Source organism: Salvelinus fontinalis, chromosome 35 (genome assembly GCF_029448725.1).
Source record: "Salvelinus fontinalis isolate EN_2023a chromosome 35, ASM2944872v1, whole genome shotgun sequence".
NCBI classification, from domain to species: Eukaryota; Metazoa; Chordata; class Actinopteri; order Salmoniformes; family Salmonidae; genus Salvelinus; species Salvelinus fontinalis.
In genome coordinates, this window is record NC_074699.1 from 40,048,825 (window position 1) to 40,067,812 (window position 18,988).

The 18,988-nt window shown below is 44.7% G+C and overlaps 1 protein-coding gene across 2 annotated transcripts in view; it reads left to right on the top strand.

Annotated features, from left to right (window-relative positions):
* Positions 1 to 18,988, top strand: part of LOC129834853 (homer protein homolog 2-like) — a 72,587-nt gene that overhangs the window by 21,546 nt on the left and 32,053 nt on the right. For both annotated transcript variants that reach the window (XM_055900180.1, XM_055900181.1), the window contains exons 2-3: positions 8,403 to 8,534; positions 9,472 to 9,564. In XM_055900180.1, coding sequence (XP_055756155.1) covers positions 8,433 to 8,534; positions 9,472 to 9,564 — 195 coding nt within the window. In that variant the 5' untranslated portion in view covers positions 8,403 to 8,432. The remainder of the gene's footprint in view (positions 1 to 8,402; positions 8,535 to 9,471; positions 9,565 to 18,988) is intronic.

Consider the following 18,988-nt stretch of genomic DNA (forward strand, 5'->3'; position numbering starts at 1 on the left):
TTTATTGATGCTACCAGACAGACATTAAACTACACATCTCTGTCTATTTATTGATGCTACCAGACAGACATTTTCATTATTTTGTCTATAACATATTTTGATGATGTCACAATACATTTGAACAAATCCCAAATGCAGCTTCACATCCGTTCTAGTCATCGATGCCTCATTGCTGCTGAGCTTCAAGGTAAACAGCTTCATATCCGTTTCATACTGAAGACCAGTCTGTTCTAGTCATCGATGCCTCATTGCTTCTCTCTCTCTGGATGTGTTTGATCAGGTTTGTCACAGTGTGAATAACTGAGGCAGACTACTCCAGTGAGTTACATTAACACATACAACCATGACATGTCAGAGAGATCTTAGACAGACTGAAGACTCAACCGTTGTTCCCGGTGAACGGTCTTCTATCAGGGATGGACATTTTCATTCAGTCTGTTTCATTCAGTCTGTTCTAGTCATCGATGCCTCATTGCTGCTGAGCTTCAAGGTAAACAGCTTCATATTCTGGATCCCCAAACAGTTTTTGGAGCTGCATATTTACTATGCCAATCCTCTCTCCCTACAATTGACATTTGTGCTGCACTGGATCCTATAGCTGTAAATCCGCAAGCTGTTCGCTAGCTCTGTTGTTCTCAAACTTTTTGACCTGCAACCCCCCCCCCCCCCCTTACCCCGAAAGGGGTGGGTCATGACCTCGGTGCACAATCGCTGCCCAAATGTAGCCTGTCATTGCAGCCCTAAAACAGTGACGCATTTTCAAACTGCAAGCCACCGACGTAAACTGCCTTTTACACCCTACATTTTGAGATGAAAGTCAATATCAACGAGGGATATCATGTCACTTCTCTGGGGTCCAACAGGATAATACGCCCTACCTTACCTGTATGCAGTGGAGATTAAAAGACAAGGAAAGCACGGTCTGTCTGCAACTTGCCTGCCTGCAGCTCGTTGCCTGTCACTTTGGAGGGCCTGCCTGCCTGCCTGCCTGCAGCTCGTTGCCTGTCACTTTGGAGGGCCTGCCTGCCTGCCTGCAGCTCGTTGCCTGTCACTTTGGAGGGCCTGCCTGCCTGCCTGCAGCTCGTTGCCTGTCACTTTGGAGGGCCTGCCTGCCTGCCTGCCTGCAGCTCGTTGCCTGTCACTTTGGAGGGCCTGCCTGCCTGCCTGCAGCTCGTTGCCTGTCACTTTGGAGGGCCTGCCTGCCTGCCTGCAGCTCGTTGCCTGTCACTTTGGAGGGCCTGCCTGCCTGCCTGCCTGCAGCTCGTTGCCTGTCACTTTGGAGGGCCTGCCTGCCTGCCTGCCTGCAGCTCGTTGCCTGTCACTTTGGAGGGCCGGCCTGCCTGCCTGCCTGCCTGCAGCTCGTTGCCTGTCACTTTGGAGGGCCTGCCTGCCTGCCTGCCTGCAGCTCGTTGCCTGTCACTTTGGAGGGCCTGCCTGCCTGCCTGCCTGCAGCTCGTTGCCTGTCACTTTGGAGGGCCTGCCTGCCTGCCTGCCTGCAGCTCGTTGCCTGTCACTTTGGAGGGCCTGCCTGCCTGCCTGCCTGCAGCTCGTTGCCTGTCACTTTGGAGGGCCTGCCTGCCTGCCTGCCTGCAGCTCGTTGCCTGTCACTTTGGAGGGCCTGCCTGCCTGCCTGCAGCTCGTTGCCTGTCACTTTGGAGGGCCTGCCTGCCTGCCTGCCTGCAGCTCGTTGCCTGTCACTTTGGAGGGCCTGCCTGCCTGCCTGCCTGCAGCTCGTTGCCTGTCACTTTGGAGGGCCGGCCTGCCTGCCTGCCTGCCTGCAGCTCGTTGCCTGTCACTTTGGAGGGCCTGCCTGCCTGCCTGCCTGCAGCTCGTTGCCTGTCACTTTGGAGGGCCTGCCTGCCTGCCTGCCTGCAGCTCGTTGCCTGTCACTTTGGAGGGCCTGCCTGCCTGCCTGCCTGCAGCTCGTTGCCTGTCACTTTGGAGGGCCTGCCTGCCTGCCTGCCTGCAGCTCGTTGCCTGTCACTTTGGAGGGCCTGCCTGCCTGCCTGCCTGCAGCTCGTTGCCTGTCACTTTGGAGGGCCTGCCTGCCTGCCTGCAGCTCGTTGCCTGTCACTTTGGAGGGCCTGCCTGCCTGCCTGCAGCTCGTTGCCTGTCACTTTGGAGGGCCTGCCTGCCTGCCTGCCTGCAGCTCGTTGCCTGTCACTTTGGAGGGCCTGCCTGCCTGCCTGCCTGCAGCTCGTTGCCTGTCACTTTGGAGGGCCCGCCTGCCTGCCTGCCTGCCTGCCTGCCTGCAGCTCGTTGCCTGTCACTTTGGAGGGCCTGCCTGCCTGCCTGCCTGCCTGCCTGCAGCTCGTTGCCTGTCACTTTGGAGGGCCTGCCTGCCTGCCTGCAGCTCGTTGCCTGTCACTTTGGAGGGCCTGCCTGCCTGCCTGCCTGCCTGCAGCTCGTTGCCTGTCACTTTGGAGGGCCTGCCTGCCTGCCTGCCTGCAGCTCGTTGCCTGTCACTTTGGAGGGCCTGCCTGCCTGCCTGCAGCTCGTTGCCTGTCACTTTGGAGGGCCTGCCTGCCTGCCTGCAGCTCGTTGCCTGTCACTTTGGAGGGCCTGCCTGCCTGCCTGCAGCTCGTTGCCTGTCACTTTGGAGGGCCTGCCTGCCTACCTGCCTGCCTGCCTGCCTGCCTGCAGCTCGTTGCCTGTCACTTTGGAGGGCCTGCCTGCCTACCTGCCTGCCTGCCTGCCTGCCTGCAGCTCGTTGCCTGTCACTTTGGAGGGCCTGCCTGCCTGCCTGCAGCTCGTTGCCTGTCACTTTGGAGGGCCTGCCTGCCTGCCTGCAGCTCGTTGCCTGTCACTTTGGAGGGCCTGCCTGCCTGCCTGCCTGCCTGCCTACCTACCTACCTGCCTGCCTGCCTGCCTGCCTACCTACCTACCTACCTACCTGCCTGCCTGCAGCTCATTGCCAACTTGGGAAGCCCCTTTCTTCCTCACAAATAGCAGAATAAATTCCCCAGAATGTTACATCTTCATCCTATCATATTAAAGGCTGTGATGTTACTGCTTTCTTCAGACATACAGCCAGTAACCAGCCAAACTAGGTCTGTCTGAAATATGAACCTGATCAGTGAAATAGCCGGGTAGACTAACGTTATCGTTCTGGCCAAGATGTGTCCGTAGTGGATTGATAAACGGTATGGATAACTGTCTTTATAGACGGGTCATTTAAACGTAGGCCTATTGGAGAAAACGAAACGAGCTGCTGGATCTACTGTCTGGAGACTCGTCTGGATCTGCTGTCTGGAGACTCATCTGGGTCTGGAGACTCGTCTGGATCTGCTGTCTGGAGACTCATCTGGATCTGGAGACTCGTCTGGATCTGCTGTCTGGAGACTCATCTGGGTCTGGAGACTCATCTGGATCTGCTGTCTGGAGACTCATCTGGGTCTGGAGACTCATCTGGATCTGCTGTCTGGAGACTCATCTGGGTCTGGAGACTCATCTGGATCTGCTGTCTGGAGACTCATCTGTGTCTGCTGTCTGGAGACTCGTCTGGGTCTGGAGACTCATCTGGATCTGGAGACTCATCTGGATCTGCTCTCTGGAGACTCATCTGGATCTGCTGTCTGGAGACTCATCTGGGTCTGGAGACTCATCTGGATCTGCTGTCTGGAGACTCGTCTGGGTCTGGAGACTCGTCTGGGTCTGGAGACTCATCTGGATCTGGAGACTCATCTGGATCTGCTGTCTGGAGACTCATCTGGGTCTGGAGACTCATCTGGATCTGCTGTCTGGAGACTCATCTGGGTCTGGAGACTCATCTGGATCTGCTGTCTGGAGACTCATCTGTGTCTGCTGTCTGGAGACTCATCTGTGTCTGCTGTCTGGAGACTCGTCTGGGTCTGGAGACTCATCTGGATCTGGAGACTCATCTGGATCTGCTCTCTGGAGACTCATCTGGATCTGCTGTCTGGAGACTCATCTGGGTCTGGAGACTCATCTGGATCTGCTGTCTGGAGACTCGTCTGGGTCTGGAGACTCGTCTGGGTCTGGAGACTCATCTGGATCTGGAGACTCATCTGGATCTGCTGTCTGGAGACTCATCTGGGTCTGGAGACTCATCTGGATCTGCTGTCTGGAGACTCATCTGGGTCTGCTGTCTGGAGACTCGTCTGGATCTGGAGACTCATCTGGATCTGCTGTCTGGAGACTCGTCTGGATCTGCTGTCTGGAGACTCGTCTGGATCTGCTCTCTGGAGACTCATCTGGATCTGCTGTCTGGAGACTCGTCTGGAGACTCGTCTGGATCTGGACACTCATCTGGGTCTGGAGACTCGTCTGGATCTGCTCTCTGGAGACTCATCTGGATCTGCTGTCTGGAGACTCATCTGGGTCTGGAGACTCATCTGGATCTGCTGTCTGGAGACTCGTCTGGATCTGGAGACTCATCTGGATCTGCTGTCTGGAGACTCGTCTGGATCTGCTGTCTGGAGACTCGTCTGGATCTGCTCTCTGGAGACTCATCTGGATCTGCTGTCTGGAGACTCGTCTGGAGACTCGTCTGGATCTGGACACTCATCTGGGTCTGGAGACTCGTCTGGATCTGCTCTCTGGAGACTCATCTGGATCTGCTGTCTGGAGACTCATCTGGGTCTGGAGACTCATCTGGATCTGCTGTCTGGAGACTCATCTGGGTCTGCTGTCTGGAGACTCGTCTGGATCTGGAGACTCATCTGGATCTGCTGTCTGGAGACTCATCTGGATCTGCTGTCTGGAGACTTGTCTGGATCTGCTGTCTGGAGACTCATCTGGGTCTGGAGACTCATCTGGATCTGCTGTCTGGAGACTCATCTGGGTCTGGAGACTCATCTGGATCTGGAGACTCATCTGGATCTGCTGTCTGGAGACTCGTCTGGATCTGCTGTCTGGAGACTCGTCTGGATCTGCTGTCTGGAGACTCATCTGGGTCTGCTGTCTGGAGACTCGTCTGGATCTGGAGACTCATCTGGATCTGCTGTCTGGAGACTCGTCTGGATCTGCTGTCTGGAGACTCGTCTGGATCTGCTGTCTGGAGACTCGTCTGGATCTGCTGTCTGGAGACTCGTCTGGATCTGCTGTCTGGAGACTCGTCTGGATCTGCTGTCTGGAGACTCGTCTGGATCTGCTGTCTGGAGACTCGTCTGGATCTGCTGTCTGGAGACTCGTCTGGATCTGCTGTCTGGAGACTCGTCTGGATCTGCTGTCTGGAGACTCGTCTGGATCTGCTGTCTGGAGACTCGTCTGGATCTGCTCTCTGGAGACTCGTCTGGATCTGCTCTCTGGAGACTCGTCTGGATCTGCTGTCTGGAGACTCGTCTGGATCTGGACACTCATCTGGGTCTGGAGACTCGTCTGGATCTGCTGTCTGGAGACTCGTCTGGATCTGGAGACTCATCTGGATCTGCTGTCTGGAGACTCGTCTGGATCTGGAGACTCATCTGGATCTGCTGTCTGGAGACTCGTCTGGATCTGCTGTCTGGATCTGCTGTCTGGAGACTCGTCTGGATCTGCTGTCTGGAGACTCGTCTGGATCTGGAGACTCATCTGGGTCTGCTGTCTGGAGACTCATCTGGGTCTGCTGTCTGGAGACTCATCTGGATCTGCTGTCTGGAGACTCGTCTGGGTCTGCTGTCTGGAGACTCGTCTGGATCTGTAGACTCATCTGGGTCTGCTGTCTGGAGACTCGTCTGGGTCTGCTGTCTGGAAACTCGTCTGGATCTGGAGACTCGTCTGGGTCTGCTGTCTGGAGACTCGTCTGGGTCTGCTGTCTGGAGAGTCGTCTGGGTCTGCTCGCCCACCTTTGAGCAGCTGAAGCTGATGGTCCTTGGTCAACAGTCAAGACGCACAACAAGTTGATTCTGAAGCACAGATGAGTTGTTTTTTTAGACAGTAACTTGGTGCAGTACCGTAGGAAACCAGATCAAATAGACTAAGGTGTGTGTGGTATCTGTAGACAATTAAAATATGGATAAAAAATTCCCATTCAGTTTCATACTCGTGACCCACGTTGAGAAGCACTGCGCTAGGTCACCTGACCTGTATTGATTGACAGTTTGCTGGTCCAATCAGAGGGCCGACTGTGCGTTTCACTAGTCAATCTGTTGCACGTTTAGTATTTTTTTTTTGCAATGTGCAATGCAGCGGCTGATATCTCGGGCTACGTGGAGAGTAATCCTTGGAGACTGTGTGCCACAAAATGAGTGACAAAATGTTACAAAACCTGGCCACAGAATTTCAAGTCATCAGTCTCAAGTCAAAGTCGAGTCCCGAGTCTCCAAGTTCAGTCTCAAGTCATCGAATGTGTGACTCGAGTCAGACTCAAGTCCAAGTCATGTGACTCGAGTCCACAACTCTGGAGGTGTCTGTGTTGTCATACCCTAGGACCTTTCTCCTTACCAGTAGATTATCCATGTCTGTATCAGTTTCATCAATCACTCTCCTTACCATATCACAGTCTCAGTGACTCACTTCTCTCCCGGAAACACTGTCTATTACAGACCACGTCCCAAATAGAACCCTATTCCCTATATAGTGGTACTACTATAGACCAGAGCCCTATTCCCTATATAGTGGTACTACTATAGACCAGAGTCCTATTCCCTATATAGTGGTACTACTATAGACCAGAGCCCTATTCCCTATATAGTGGTACTACTATAGACCAGAGCCCCATTCCCTATATAGTGGTACTACTATAGACCAGAGCCCTATTCCCTATATAGTGGTACTACTATAGACCAGAGCCCTATTCCCTATATAGTGGTACTACTATAGACCAGAGCCCTATTCCCTATATAGTGGTACTACTATAGACCAGAGCCCTATACCCTATATAGTGGTACTACTATAGACCAGAGCCCTATTCCCTATATAGTGGTACTACTATAGACCAGAGCCCTATTCCCTATATAGTGCACTACTATAGACCAGAGCCCTATTCCCTATATAGTGGTACTACTATAGACCAGAGCCCTATACCCTATATAGTGGTACTACTATAGACCAGAGTCCTATTCCCTATATAGTGGTACTACTATAGACCAGAGCCCTATTCCCTATATAGTGGTACTACTATAGACCAGAGCCCTATTCCCTATATAGTGGTACTACTATAGACCAGAGCCCTATATAGTGGTACTACTATAGACCAGAGCCCTATTCCCTATATAGTGGTACTACTATAGACCAGAGCCCTATTCCCTATATAGTGGTACTACTATAGACCAGAGCCCTATTCCCTATATAGTGGTACTACTATAGACCAGAGCCCTATACCCTATATAGTGCACTACTGTTGACCAGAGCCCTATAGAACTCTGGTCTAAAGTAGTGCACTATGTAGGGAATAGGGAGTCATTTGGGACGCAGGCCTTGTCAGTTACAGTGTAGTCCAGCTGTTATACTAGTAGCTGTTTAACAGACCTAATGATAGACTGCCTCCTAAATGGTCCTAAGGGCCCTGGTCTAAAGTAGTGCACTATATAGGGAATAGGGTGCCTTTTGGGATACGGACTTGGGAGTCGTAATGACCATTTATAGGGGTCAGTGGGCTGTGTGGATACGTGCATACTGGACATAGTTGGAGGCAGGGTGTGTGTGTGTGTGTGTGTGTGTGTGTGTGTGTGTGTGTGTGTGTGTGTGAGAGCGTGCGGCAGAGACTCAGAAGGAAACCAATCTAATTGTCCTGATATTACTCTGTTCCTCTTCAGATTACATAAAGCCTCAAGCTCTTTCTCTTGTCATTGTGTCATTATGGAAATGGAAATGTTTCTTCCTTTCTCTGGAGTTCAGAAGGGAAGGAGACTGTTAGCAGAAGTGGGGTTTATTTGAGTTTTTTTTGCCAAAAAAACAATTTAGTTATTTCACTTTGATTTCTGATGCTGAATAAGGGCTTGATCTTTGGCCAGAGTTGTATTGTATAAGCTAAATGGTAAGCTTCACTTCTAAAAGAAGATTATTTTAGATGTACTGAGAACAAAATAAGTTGTGGCTTGTGTCAACAACAACAAACAGGAAACTGAAACTGAAATCCTCGACTTCAGGGGCTTATTCTGTTGCAAAACGTTTCGTCAATGAAATGAAATAGGGAGGGATCTACCTGAATTTGTCCAATAGAAACTCTTGTTTTAGTGTTTGGACTGATGATTATTACACCCCAGGTGCAAAACTGTGGCCCACTGAGGTTTCCCAAACTGTTTGTGCTTGACCCTTTTCCATGTCCCAGTGGCCCAGCAAAGCACGTACCCCTCAAGCTGCTCCAGGTATTTCCGTTGTGCCCTTGAGCAAGGCACGTACCCCTCAAGCTGCTCCAGGTATTTCCGTTGTGCCCTTGAGCAAGGCACTAACCTCCTCAAGCTGCTCCAGAAGGCACCACCGCATCTCCTACTAAGGTGTCATTTCCTGTCTCCCTTCAGGTGATCATCAACAGCACCATCACCCCCAACATGACCTTCACCAAGACCTCCCAGAAGTTTGGCCAATGGGCTGACAGCAGAGCCAACACCGTGTTCGGACTGGGGTTCGCCTCCGAGCAGCAGCTGGCCAAGGTACTGATTCCTTTTCTGTTTTAAAAAGACAATGGTGCACTACTTTTGACTAAGGCCTATAGGACAATGGTGCACTACTTTTGACTAAGGCTTATAGGACAATGGTGAACTACTTTTGACTAAGGCTTATAGGACAATGGTAAACTACTTTTGACTAAGGCCTATAGGACAATGGTGAACTACTTTTGACTAAGGCCTATAGGACAATGGTGAACTACTTTTGACTAAGGCCTATAGGACAATGGTGAACTACTTTTGACTAAAGCCTATAGGACAATGGTGCACTACTTTTGACTAAGGCCTATAGGACAATGGTGCACTACTTTTGACTAAGGCCTATAGGGACAATGGTGCACTACTTTTGACTAAGGCCTATAGAGCCAATGGTGCACTACTTTTGACTAAAGCCTATAGGGCCAATGGTGCACTACTTTTGACTAAGGCTTATAGGGACAATGGTGCACTACTTTTGACTAAAGCCTATAGGGCCAATGGTGCACTACTTTTGACTAAAGCCTATAGGGACAATGGTGCACTACTTTTGACTAAAGCCTATAGGGCCAATGGTGCACTACTTTTGACTAAAGCCTATAGGGCCAATGGTGCACTACTTTTGACTAAAGCCTATAGGACAATGGTGCACTACTTTTGACTAAGGCCTATAGGACAATGGTGCACTACTTTTGACTAAGGCCTATAGGACAATGGTGCACTACTTTTGACTAAAGCCTATAGGGCCAATGGTGCACTACTTTTGACTAAGGCCTATAGAGCCAATGGTGCACTACTTTTGATCAGGTTCCATTTGGGACATGTGATTACATCATCATTAAGCGACACACACATCGCTTGTATCCAGTGATGTGTTTTTATATTTTAATTTGAACTTTGTATTAATCAATCTTTTTCCTTGTTTATTTTTCTCATCTTGTTTCAGTTTGCTGAGAAGTTCCAGGAAGTGAAGGAAGCAGCGAAGCTAGCCAGGGACAAGTCACAGGAGAAGATGGAGACATCGAGTAACAATTCCCAGGTAACATACGCGCACACACACAGAGGCACGCACACAGACACATGGTCACACACACACACACCCATAATAACATGTGAAGAAGCGGTGAATTGCACACACACACGCGGTCAGTAGCACACATGCATGCGCACACACATACAGTTGAAGTGGGAAGTTTACATACACTTAGGTTGGAGTCACTAAAACTCGTTTTTCAACCACTCCACAAATTTCTTGTTAACAAACTATAGTTTTGACAAGTCGGTTAGGACATCTACTTTGTGCATGACACAAGCAATTTTTTCAACAATTGTTTACAGAGAGATTATGTCACTTGTAATTCACTGTATCACAATTCCAGTGGGTCAGAAGTTTACATACACCAAGTTGACTATCCCTTTAAACCGCTTGGAAAATTCCAGAAAATGATGTCATGGCTTTAGAAGCTTCTGATAGGCTAATTGACATCATTTGAGTCAATTGGAGGTGTACCTGTGGATGTATTTCAAGGCCTACCTTCAAACTCAGTGCCTCTTTGCTTGACATCATAGACCTCCACAAGTCTGGTTCACGTTCATCTGTACAAACAATAGTACGCGCGGGACCACGCAGCCGTCATACCGCTCAGGAAGGAGACGCATTCTGTCTCCTAGAGATGAATGTACTTTGGTGCGAAAAGTGCAAATTAATCCCAGAACAACAGCAAAGGACCTTGTGAAGATGCTAGAGGAAACAGGTACAAAAGTATCTATATCCACAGTAAAACGAGTCGACATAACCTGAAAGGCCGCTCAGCAAGGAAGAAGCCACTGCTCTAAAACCGCCATAAAAAAGCCAGACTACGGTTTGAAACTGCACATGGGGATAAAGATTGTACTTCTTGGAGAAATGTCCTCTGGTCCGATGAAAAAAAAATAGAACTGTTTGGCCATAATGACCATCGTTATGTTTGGAGGAACAAGGGGGAGGCTTGCAAGCCGAAGAACACCATCCCAACCGTGAAGCCCAGGGGGGGGCAGCATCATGTTGTGGGGGAGCTTTGCTGCAGGAGGGACTGGTGCACTTCACAAAATAGATGGCATCATGAGGCAGGAAAATTATGTGGATATATTGAAGCAACATCTCAAGACATCAGTCAGGAAGTTAAAGCTTGGTCGCAAATGGGTCTTCCAAATGGACAATGACCCCAAGCATACTTCCAAAGTTGTGGCAAAATGGCTTAAGGACAACAAAGTGAAGGTATTGGAGTGGCCATCACAAAGCCCTGACCTCAGTCCCATAGAAGATTTGTGGGCAGAACTGAAAAAGCGTGTGTGAGCAAGGAGGCCTACAAACCTGACTCAGTTACACCAGCTCTGTCAGGAGGAATGGGCCAAAATTCACCCAACTTATTGTGGGAAGCTTGTGCAAGGCTACCCGAAACGTTTGACCCAAGTTAAACAATTTAAAGGCAATGCCACCAAATACTAATTGAGTGTATGTAAACTTCTGACCCACTGGGAATGTAATGTTAGACATAAAAGCTTAAATAAATCATTAGCTCTACTGTTATTCTGACATTTCAAATTCTTAAAATAAAGTGGTGATCCTAACTGACCTAAAGCAGGGATTTTTTACTCGGATGAAATGTCAGGAATTGTGAAAAACTGAGTTTAAATGTATTTGGCTAAGGTCTATGTAAACTTCTGACTTCAACTGTACATACACACACTCAGTAATGAGTGACTAGATGTAGTAAAGTGATACTTGGGGTGTGGAGGTCAAAGGTGACAGGGAGTCACTTATCATCTGCCAGCCACCAAACAGACACATAATCTACCCTGGGAGGGAGAGAGGCTGTAATGTGACGGGTCAGAGCTGTAACAAGTCTGCTGGATGTGTTACATTCTCATCAACAGCCCGAGGACAGTATTCTGACTGTTCTATTCTAACATCTCATTAGTATTCTGACTGTCTGTTCTATTCTAACATGTCGTTAGTATTCTGACTGTTCTATTCTAACATGTCATCAGTATTCTGTCTGTTCTATTCTAACATCTCATTAGTATTCTGACTGTTCTATTCTAACATGTCATTAGTATTCTGACTGTCAGTTCTATTCTAACATGTCATTAGTATTCTGACTGCCAGTTCTATTCTAACATGTCATCTCATTAGTATTCTGACTGTCAGTTCTATTCTAACATCTCATTAGTATTCTGACTGTCAGTTCTATTCTAACATGTCATTAGTATTCTGACTGCCAGTTCTATTCTAACATGTCATCTCATTAGTATTCTGACTGTCAGTTCTATTCTAACATCTCATTAGTATTCTGACTGCCAGTTGTATTCTAACATGTCATCTCATTAGTATTCTGACTGTTCTATTCTAACATGTCATCTCATTAGTATTCTGACTGTCAGTTCTATTCTAACATGTCATCTCATTAGTATTCTGACTGTTCTATTCTAACATGTCATCTCATTAGTATTCTGACTGCCAGTTCTATTCTAACATCTCATTAGTATTCTGACTGTCTGTTCTATTCTAACATCTCATTAGTATTCTGACTGTCAGTTCTATTCTAACATGTCATCTCATTAGTATTCTGACTGTCAGTTCTATTCTAACATGTAATCTCATTAGTATTCTGACTGTCTGTTCTATTCTAACATGTCATCTCATTAGTATTCTGACTGTCAGTTCTATTCTAACATGTCATCTCATTAGTATTCTGACTGTCAGTTCTATTCTAACATGTAATCTCATTAGTATTCTGACTGTCTGTTCTGTTCTAACATGTTATCTCATTAGTATTCTGACTGTCAGTTCTATTCTAACATCTCATTAGTATTCTGACAGATATATTCTAACATGTCATCTCATTTAGTATTCTGACTGTCAGTTCTATTCTAACATGTCATCTCATTAGTATTCTGACTGTCAGTTCTATTCTAACATGTCATCTCATTAGTATTCTGACTGTCTGTTCTATTCTAACATGTCATCTCATTAGTATTCTGACTGTCTGTTCTATTCTAACATGTCATCTCATTAGTATTCTGACTGTCTGTTCTATTCTAACATGTCATCTCATTAGTATTCTGACTGTCTGTTCTATTCTAACATGTCATCTCATTAGTATTCTGACTGTCAGTTCTATTCTAACATGTCATCTCATTAGTATTCTGACTGTCAGTTCTATTCTAACATGTCATCTCATTAGTATTCTGACTGTCAGTTCTATTCTAACATGTCATCTCATTAGTATTCTAACATGTCATCTCATTAGTATTCTGACTGCCAGTTCTATTCTAACATGTCATCTCATTAGTATTCTGACTGTCAGTTCTATTCTAACATGTCATCTCATTAGTATTCTAACATGTCATCTCATTAGTATTCTGACTGTCAGTTCTATTCTAACATGTCATCTCATTAGTATTCTGACTGTCAGTTCTATTCTAACATGTCATCTCATTAGTATTCTGACTGTCAGTTCTATTCTAACATGTCATCTCATTAGTATTCTGACTGTCAGTTCTATTCTAACATGTCATCTCATTAGTATTCTGACTGTCAGTTCTATTCTAACATGTCATCTCATTAGTATTCTGACTGCCAGTTCTATTCTAACATGTCATCTCATTAGTATTCTGACTGTCAGTTCTATTCTAACATCTCATTAGTATTCTGACTGCCAGTTCTATTCTAACATGTCATCTCATTAGTATTCTGACTGCCAGTTCTATTCTAACATGTCATCTCATTAGTATTCTGACTGTCAGTTCTATTCTAACATGTCATCTCATTAGTATTCTGACTGCCAGTTCTATTCTAACATGTCATTAGTATTCTGACTGTCAGTTCTATTCTAACATGTCATCTCATTAGTATTCTGACTGTCTGTTCTATTCTAACATGTCATCTCATTAGTATTCTGACTGTCAGTTCTATTCTAACATGTCATCTCATTAGTATTCTGACTGCCAGTTCTATTCTAACATGTCATTAGTATTCTGACTGTCAGTTCTATTCTAACATGTCATCTCATTAGTATTCTGACTGTCAGTTCTATTCTAACATCTCATTAGTATTCTGACTGCCAGTTCTATTCTAACATGTCATCTCATTAGTATTCTGACTGCCAGTTCTATTCTAACATGTCATCTCATTAGTATTCTGACTGTCAGTTCTATTCTAACATGTCATCTCATTAGTATTCTGACTGCCAGTTCTATTCTAACATGTCATTAGTATTCTGACTGTCAGTTCTATTCTAACATGTCATCTCATTAGTATTCTGACTGTCTGTTCTATTCTAACATGTCATCTCATTAGTATTCTGACTGCCAGTTCTATTCTAACATGTCATTAGTATTCTGACTGTCTGTTCTATTCTAACATGTCATCTCATTAGTATTCTGACTGCCAGTTCTATTCTAACATGTCATTAGTATTCTGACTGCCAGTTCTATTCTAACATGTCATCTCATTAGTATTCTGACTGTCAGTTCTATTCTAACATGTCATCTCATTAGTATTCTGACTGCCAGTTCTATTCTAACATGTCATTAGTATTCTGACTGTCAGTTCTATTCTAACATGTCATCTCATTAGTATTCTGACTGTCTGTTCTATTCTAACATGTCATCTCATTAGTATTCTGACTGCCAGTTCTATTCTAACATGTCATTAGTATTCTGACTGTCTGTTCTATTCTAACATGTCATCTCATTAGTATTCTGACTGTCAGTTCTATTCTAACATGTCATCTCATTAGTATTCTGACTGTGTGCGCTCCTATTTAAGCCCCTAAACTCTCTGGATGTATTGATTTGAGGCCCAAATGGAACCCTATCCACAATGTAGTACACTACTTTTGACCAGAACCCATGACAACCGTAGCATGTGTTCTCTTCATTTGGTCAGACATCAGATCGTTTAATCACATTCCTATTCAGAGGAAACTAGACTCTATTACTGTCTATTACTCTCCATTTATTAGATACCGTTGAATAGGCTTTTTAATTTGCATAGATCATTATTTAATATGTGCTCTACTGGACTGTAATGATAATATCTTCATTAATTAACCAGTAGTTGATTGTTTTTTGGATTTATAATCTCTCTTGGACAGAGCTACGTCAACATAACTGGTACCTTGTAGAATCTGTGGGGAAGGAATGGGAATGAGTGGGCTAACAAGCAGCAGTAGTTCCTGTGTTTTGAGTTTTTCCATTGCTGGTTATTTGGACAAATCCCGATTTGGACACGGGTTAGCATCTTTCACATTTCTGAAGGGGACATTCGACCCATCATTTGTTGAGAGACGATGGAGCTCGTCGTTCTAGCATCTCTTAATCCCCTCGGCTATGGACCCAGAAATTAATCGAGCAGCTGACCAATTACGTGAGACTTTAGTTCTGGGTTAACCGAGATGGTTGTGTTCATTAACATATTCCTGGTTTACCTGATAAACCCTTGCAACACATGGCACAGAGAGGAGAGGATGGCTGTGTCCTAAATAGCACCATATTCCCTATATAGAGCACTACTTTCAACCAGAACCCTATTCCCTATATAGAGCACTACTTTAGACCAGGGTCTATGGGGAATAGGGTTCCATTTGGGACACATAATAGTAACAGACAGTACTGAGCAGACCTGGCAGGCTAAGGCTGGCTGGGTGAGAGGCTAGAAAAACACCTCTCAAACCACCTTCTGCATCCCGAGTGGCACCCTATTCCCTATTTGGCACACTACTTCTGACCAGGGCCAATAGGGAGCCATTTGGGACACGTATTGGTAACCACCAAAATAAAGAAAACACCAACATGAAGTGTCTTAATAGGGTGTTGATGGTGGTGGAAAACACTGTCTCAGCCAGCGCTCCAGAATCTCCAATAAGTGTTCACTTGGGTTGGGCTCTGGTCCAAAGTAGTGCACTATATAGGGAATAGGGCTCTGGTCTAAAGTAGTACCACTATATAGGGAATAGGGCTCTGGTCTAAAGTAGTACCACTATATAGGGAATAGGGCTCTGGTCTAAAGTAGTGCCACTATATAGGGAATAGGGCTCTGGTCTAAAGTAGTACCACTATATAGGGAATAGGGCTCTGGTCTAAAGTAGTACCACTATATAGGGAATAGGGCTCTGGTTCAAAGTAGTGCCACTATATAGGGAATAGGGCTCTGGTCTAAAGTAGTGCCACTATATAGGGAATAGGGCTCTGGTCTAAAGTAGTGCCACTATATAGGGAATAGGGCTCTGGTCCAAAGTAGTGCCACTATATAGGGAATAGGGCTCTGGTCTAAAGTAGTACCACTATATAGGGAATAGGGCTCTGGTCTATAGTAGTACCACTATATAGGGAATAGGGCTCTGGTCTATAGTAATACCACTATATAGGGAATAGGGCTCTGGTCTATAGTAGTACCACTATATAGGGAATAGGGCTCTGGTCCAAAGTAGTGCCACTATATAGGGAATAGGGCTCTGGTCTAAAGTAGTACCACTATATAGGGAATAGGGCTCTGGTCTATAGTAGTACCACTATATAGGGAATAGGGCTCTGGTCTATAGTAGTACCACTATATAGGGAATAGGGTGCCATTTCAGATATAAGATATATTACTATAACTACATGATGTTACAGAGCTGTTCAGTACTAACTAGCTGTTACTATCTGACTGTTACTATAACTACATGGTGTTACAGAGCTGTTCAGTACTAACTAGCTGTTACTATAACTACACGGTGTTACAGAGCTGTTCAGTACTAACTAGCTGTTACTATCTGACTGTTACTATAACTACATGGTGTCTCAGAGCTGTTCAGTACTAACTAGCTGTTACTATAACTACATGGTGTTACAGAGCTGTTCAGTACTAACTAGCTGTTACTATCTGACTGTTACTATAACTACATGGTGTTACAGAGCTGTTCAGTACTAACTAGCTGTTACTATAACTACATGGTGTTACAGAGCTGTTCAGTACTAACTAGCTGTTACTATCTGACTGTTACTATAACTACATGGTGCTACAGAGCTGTTCAGTACTAACTAGTTGTTACTATCTGACTGTTACTATAACTACATGATGTTACAGAGCTGTTCAGTACTAACTAGCTGTTACTATAACTACATGGTGTTACAGAGCTGTTCAGTACTAACTAGCTGTTACTATCTGACTGTTACTATAACTACATGATGTTACAGAGCTGTTCAGTACTAACTAGCTGTTACTATAACTACATGGTGTTACAGAGCTGTTCAGTACTAACTAGCTGTTACTAACTAGCTGTTACTATAACTACATGGTGTTACAGAGCTGTTCAGTACTAACTAGCTGTTACTATCTGACTGTTACTATAACTACATGGTGTTACAGAGCTGTTCAGTACTAACTAGCTGTTACTATCTGACTGTTACTATAACTACATGGTGTTACAGAGCTGTTCAGTACTAACTAGCTGTTACTATAACTACACGGTGTTACAGAGCTGTTCAGTACTAACTAGCTGTTACTATCTGACTGTTACTATAACTACATGGTGTCTCAGAGCTGTTCAGTACTAACTAGCTGTTACTATAACTACATGGTGTTACAGAGCTGTTCAGTACTAACTAGCTGTTACTATCTGACTGTTACTATAACTACATGGTGTTACAGAGCTGTTCAGTACTAACTAGCTGTTACTATAACTACATGGTGTTACAGAGCTGTTCAGTACTAACTAGCTGTTACTATCTGACTGTTACTATAACTACATGGTGCTACAGAGCTGTTCAGTACTAACTAGTTGTTACTATCTGACTGTTACTATAACTACATGATGTTACAGAGCTGTTCAGTACTAACTAGCTGTTACTATAACTACATGGTGTTACAGAGCTGTTCAGTACTAACTAGCTGTTACTATCTGACTGTTACTATAACTACATGATGTTACAGAGCTGTTCAGTACTAACTAGCTGTTACTATAACTACATGGTGTTACAGAGCTGTTCAGTACTAACTAGCTGTTACTAACTAGCTGTTACTATAACTACATGGTGTTACAGAGCTGTTCAGTACTAACTAGCTGTTACTATCTGACTGTTACTATAACTACATGGTGTTACAGAGCTGTTCAGTACTAACTAGCTGTTACTATAACTACATGGTGTTACAGAGCTGTTCAGTACTAACTAGCTGTTACTATAACTACATGGTGTTACAGAGCTGTTCAGTACTAACTAGTTGTTACTATCTGACTGTTACTATAACTACATGGTGTTACAGAGCTGTTCAGTACTAACTAGCTGTTACTATAACTACATGGTGTTACAGAGCTGTTCAGTACTAACTAGTTGTTACTATCTGACTGTTACTATAACTACATGGTGTCTCAGAGCTGTTCAGTACTAACTAGCTGTTACTATCTGACTGTTACTATAACTACATGATGTTACAGAGCTGTTCAGTACTAACTAGTTGTTACTATCTGACTGTTACTATAACTACATGATGTTAAAGAGCTGTTCAGTACTAACTAGCTGTTACTAACTAGCTGTTACTATCTGACTGTTATTATAACTACATGGTGTTACAGAGCTGTTCAGTACTAACTAGCTGTTACTATCTGACTGTTACTATAACTACATGGTGTTACAGAGCTGTTCAGTACTAACTAGCTGTTACTATCTGACTGTTACTATAACTACATGATGTTACAGAGCTGTTCAGTACTAACTAGCTGTTACTATCTGACTGTTACTATAACTACATGGTGCTACAGAGCTGTTCAGTACTAACTAGTTGTTACTATCTGACTGTTACTATAACTACATGATGTTACAGAGCTGTTCAGTACTAACTAGCTGTTACTATAACTACATGGTGTTACAGAGCTGTTCAGTACTAACTAGCTGTTACTATAACTACATGGTGTTACAGAGCTGTTCAGTACTAACTAGCTGTTACTATCTGACTGTTACTATAACTACATGGTGTTACAGAGCTGTTCAGTACTAACTAGCTGTTACTATAACTACATGATGTTACAGAGCTGTTCAGTACTAACTAGCTGTTACTAACTAGCTGTTACTATAACTACATGGTGTTACAGAGCTGTTCAGTACTAACTAGCTGTTACTATAACTACATGGTGTTACAGAGCTGTTCAGTACTAACTAGCTGTTACTATAACTACATGATGTCTGAGCTGTTCAGTACTAACTAGCTGTTACTATCTGACTGTTACTATAACTACATGGTGTTACAGAGCTGTTCAGTACTAACTAGCTGTTACTAACTAGCTGTTACCATAACTACATGATGTTACAGAGCTGTTCAGTACTAACTAGCTGTTACTAACTAGCTGTTACTATAACTACATGGTGTTACAGAGCTGTTCAGTACTAACTAGCTGTTACTGTAACTACATGATGTTACAGAGCTGTTCAGTACTAACTAT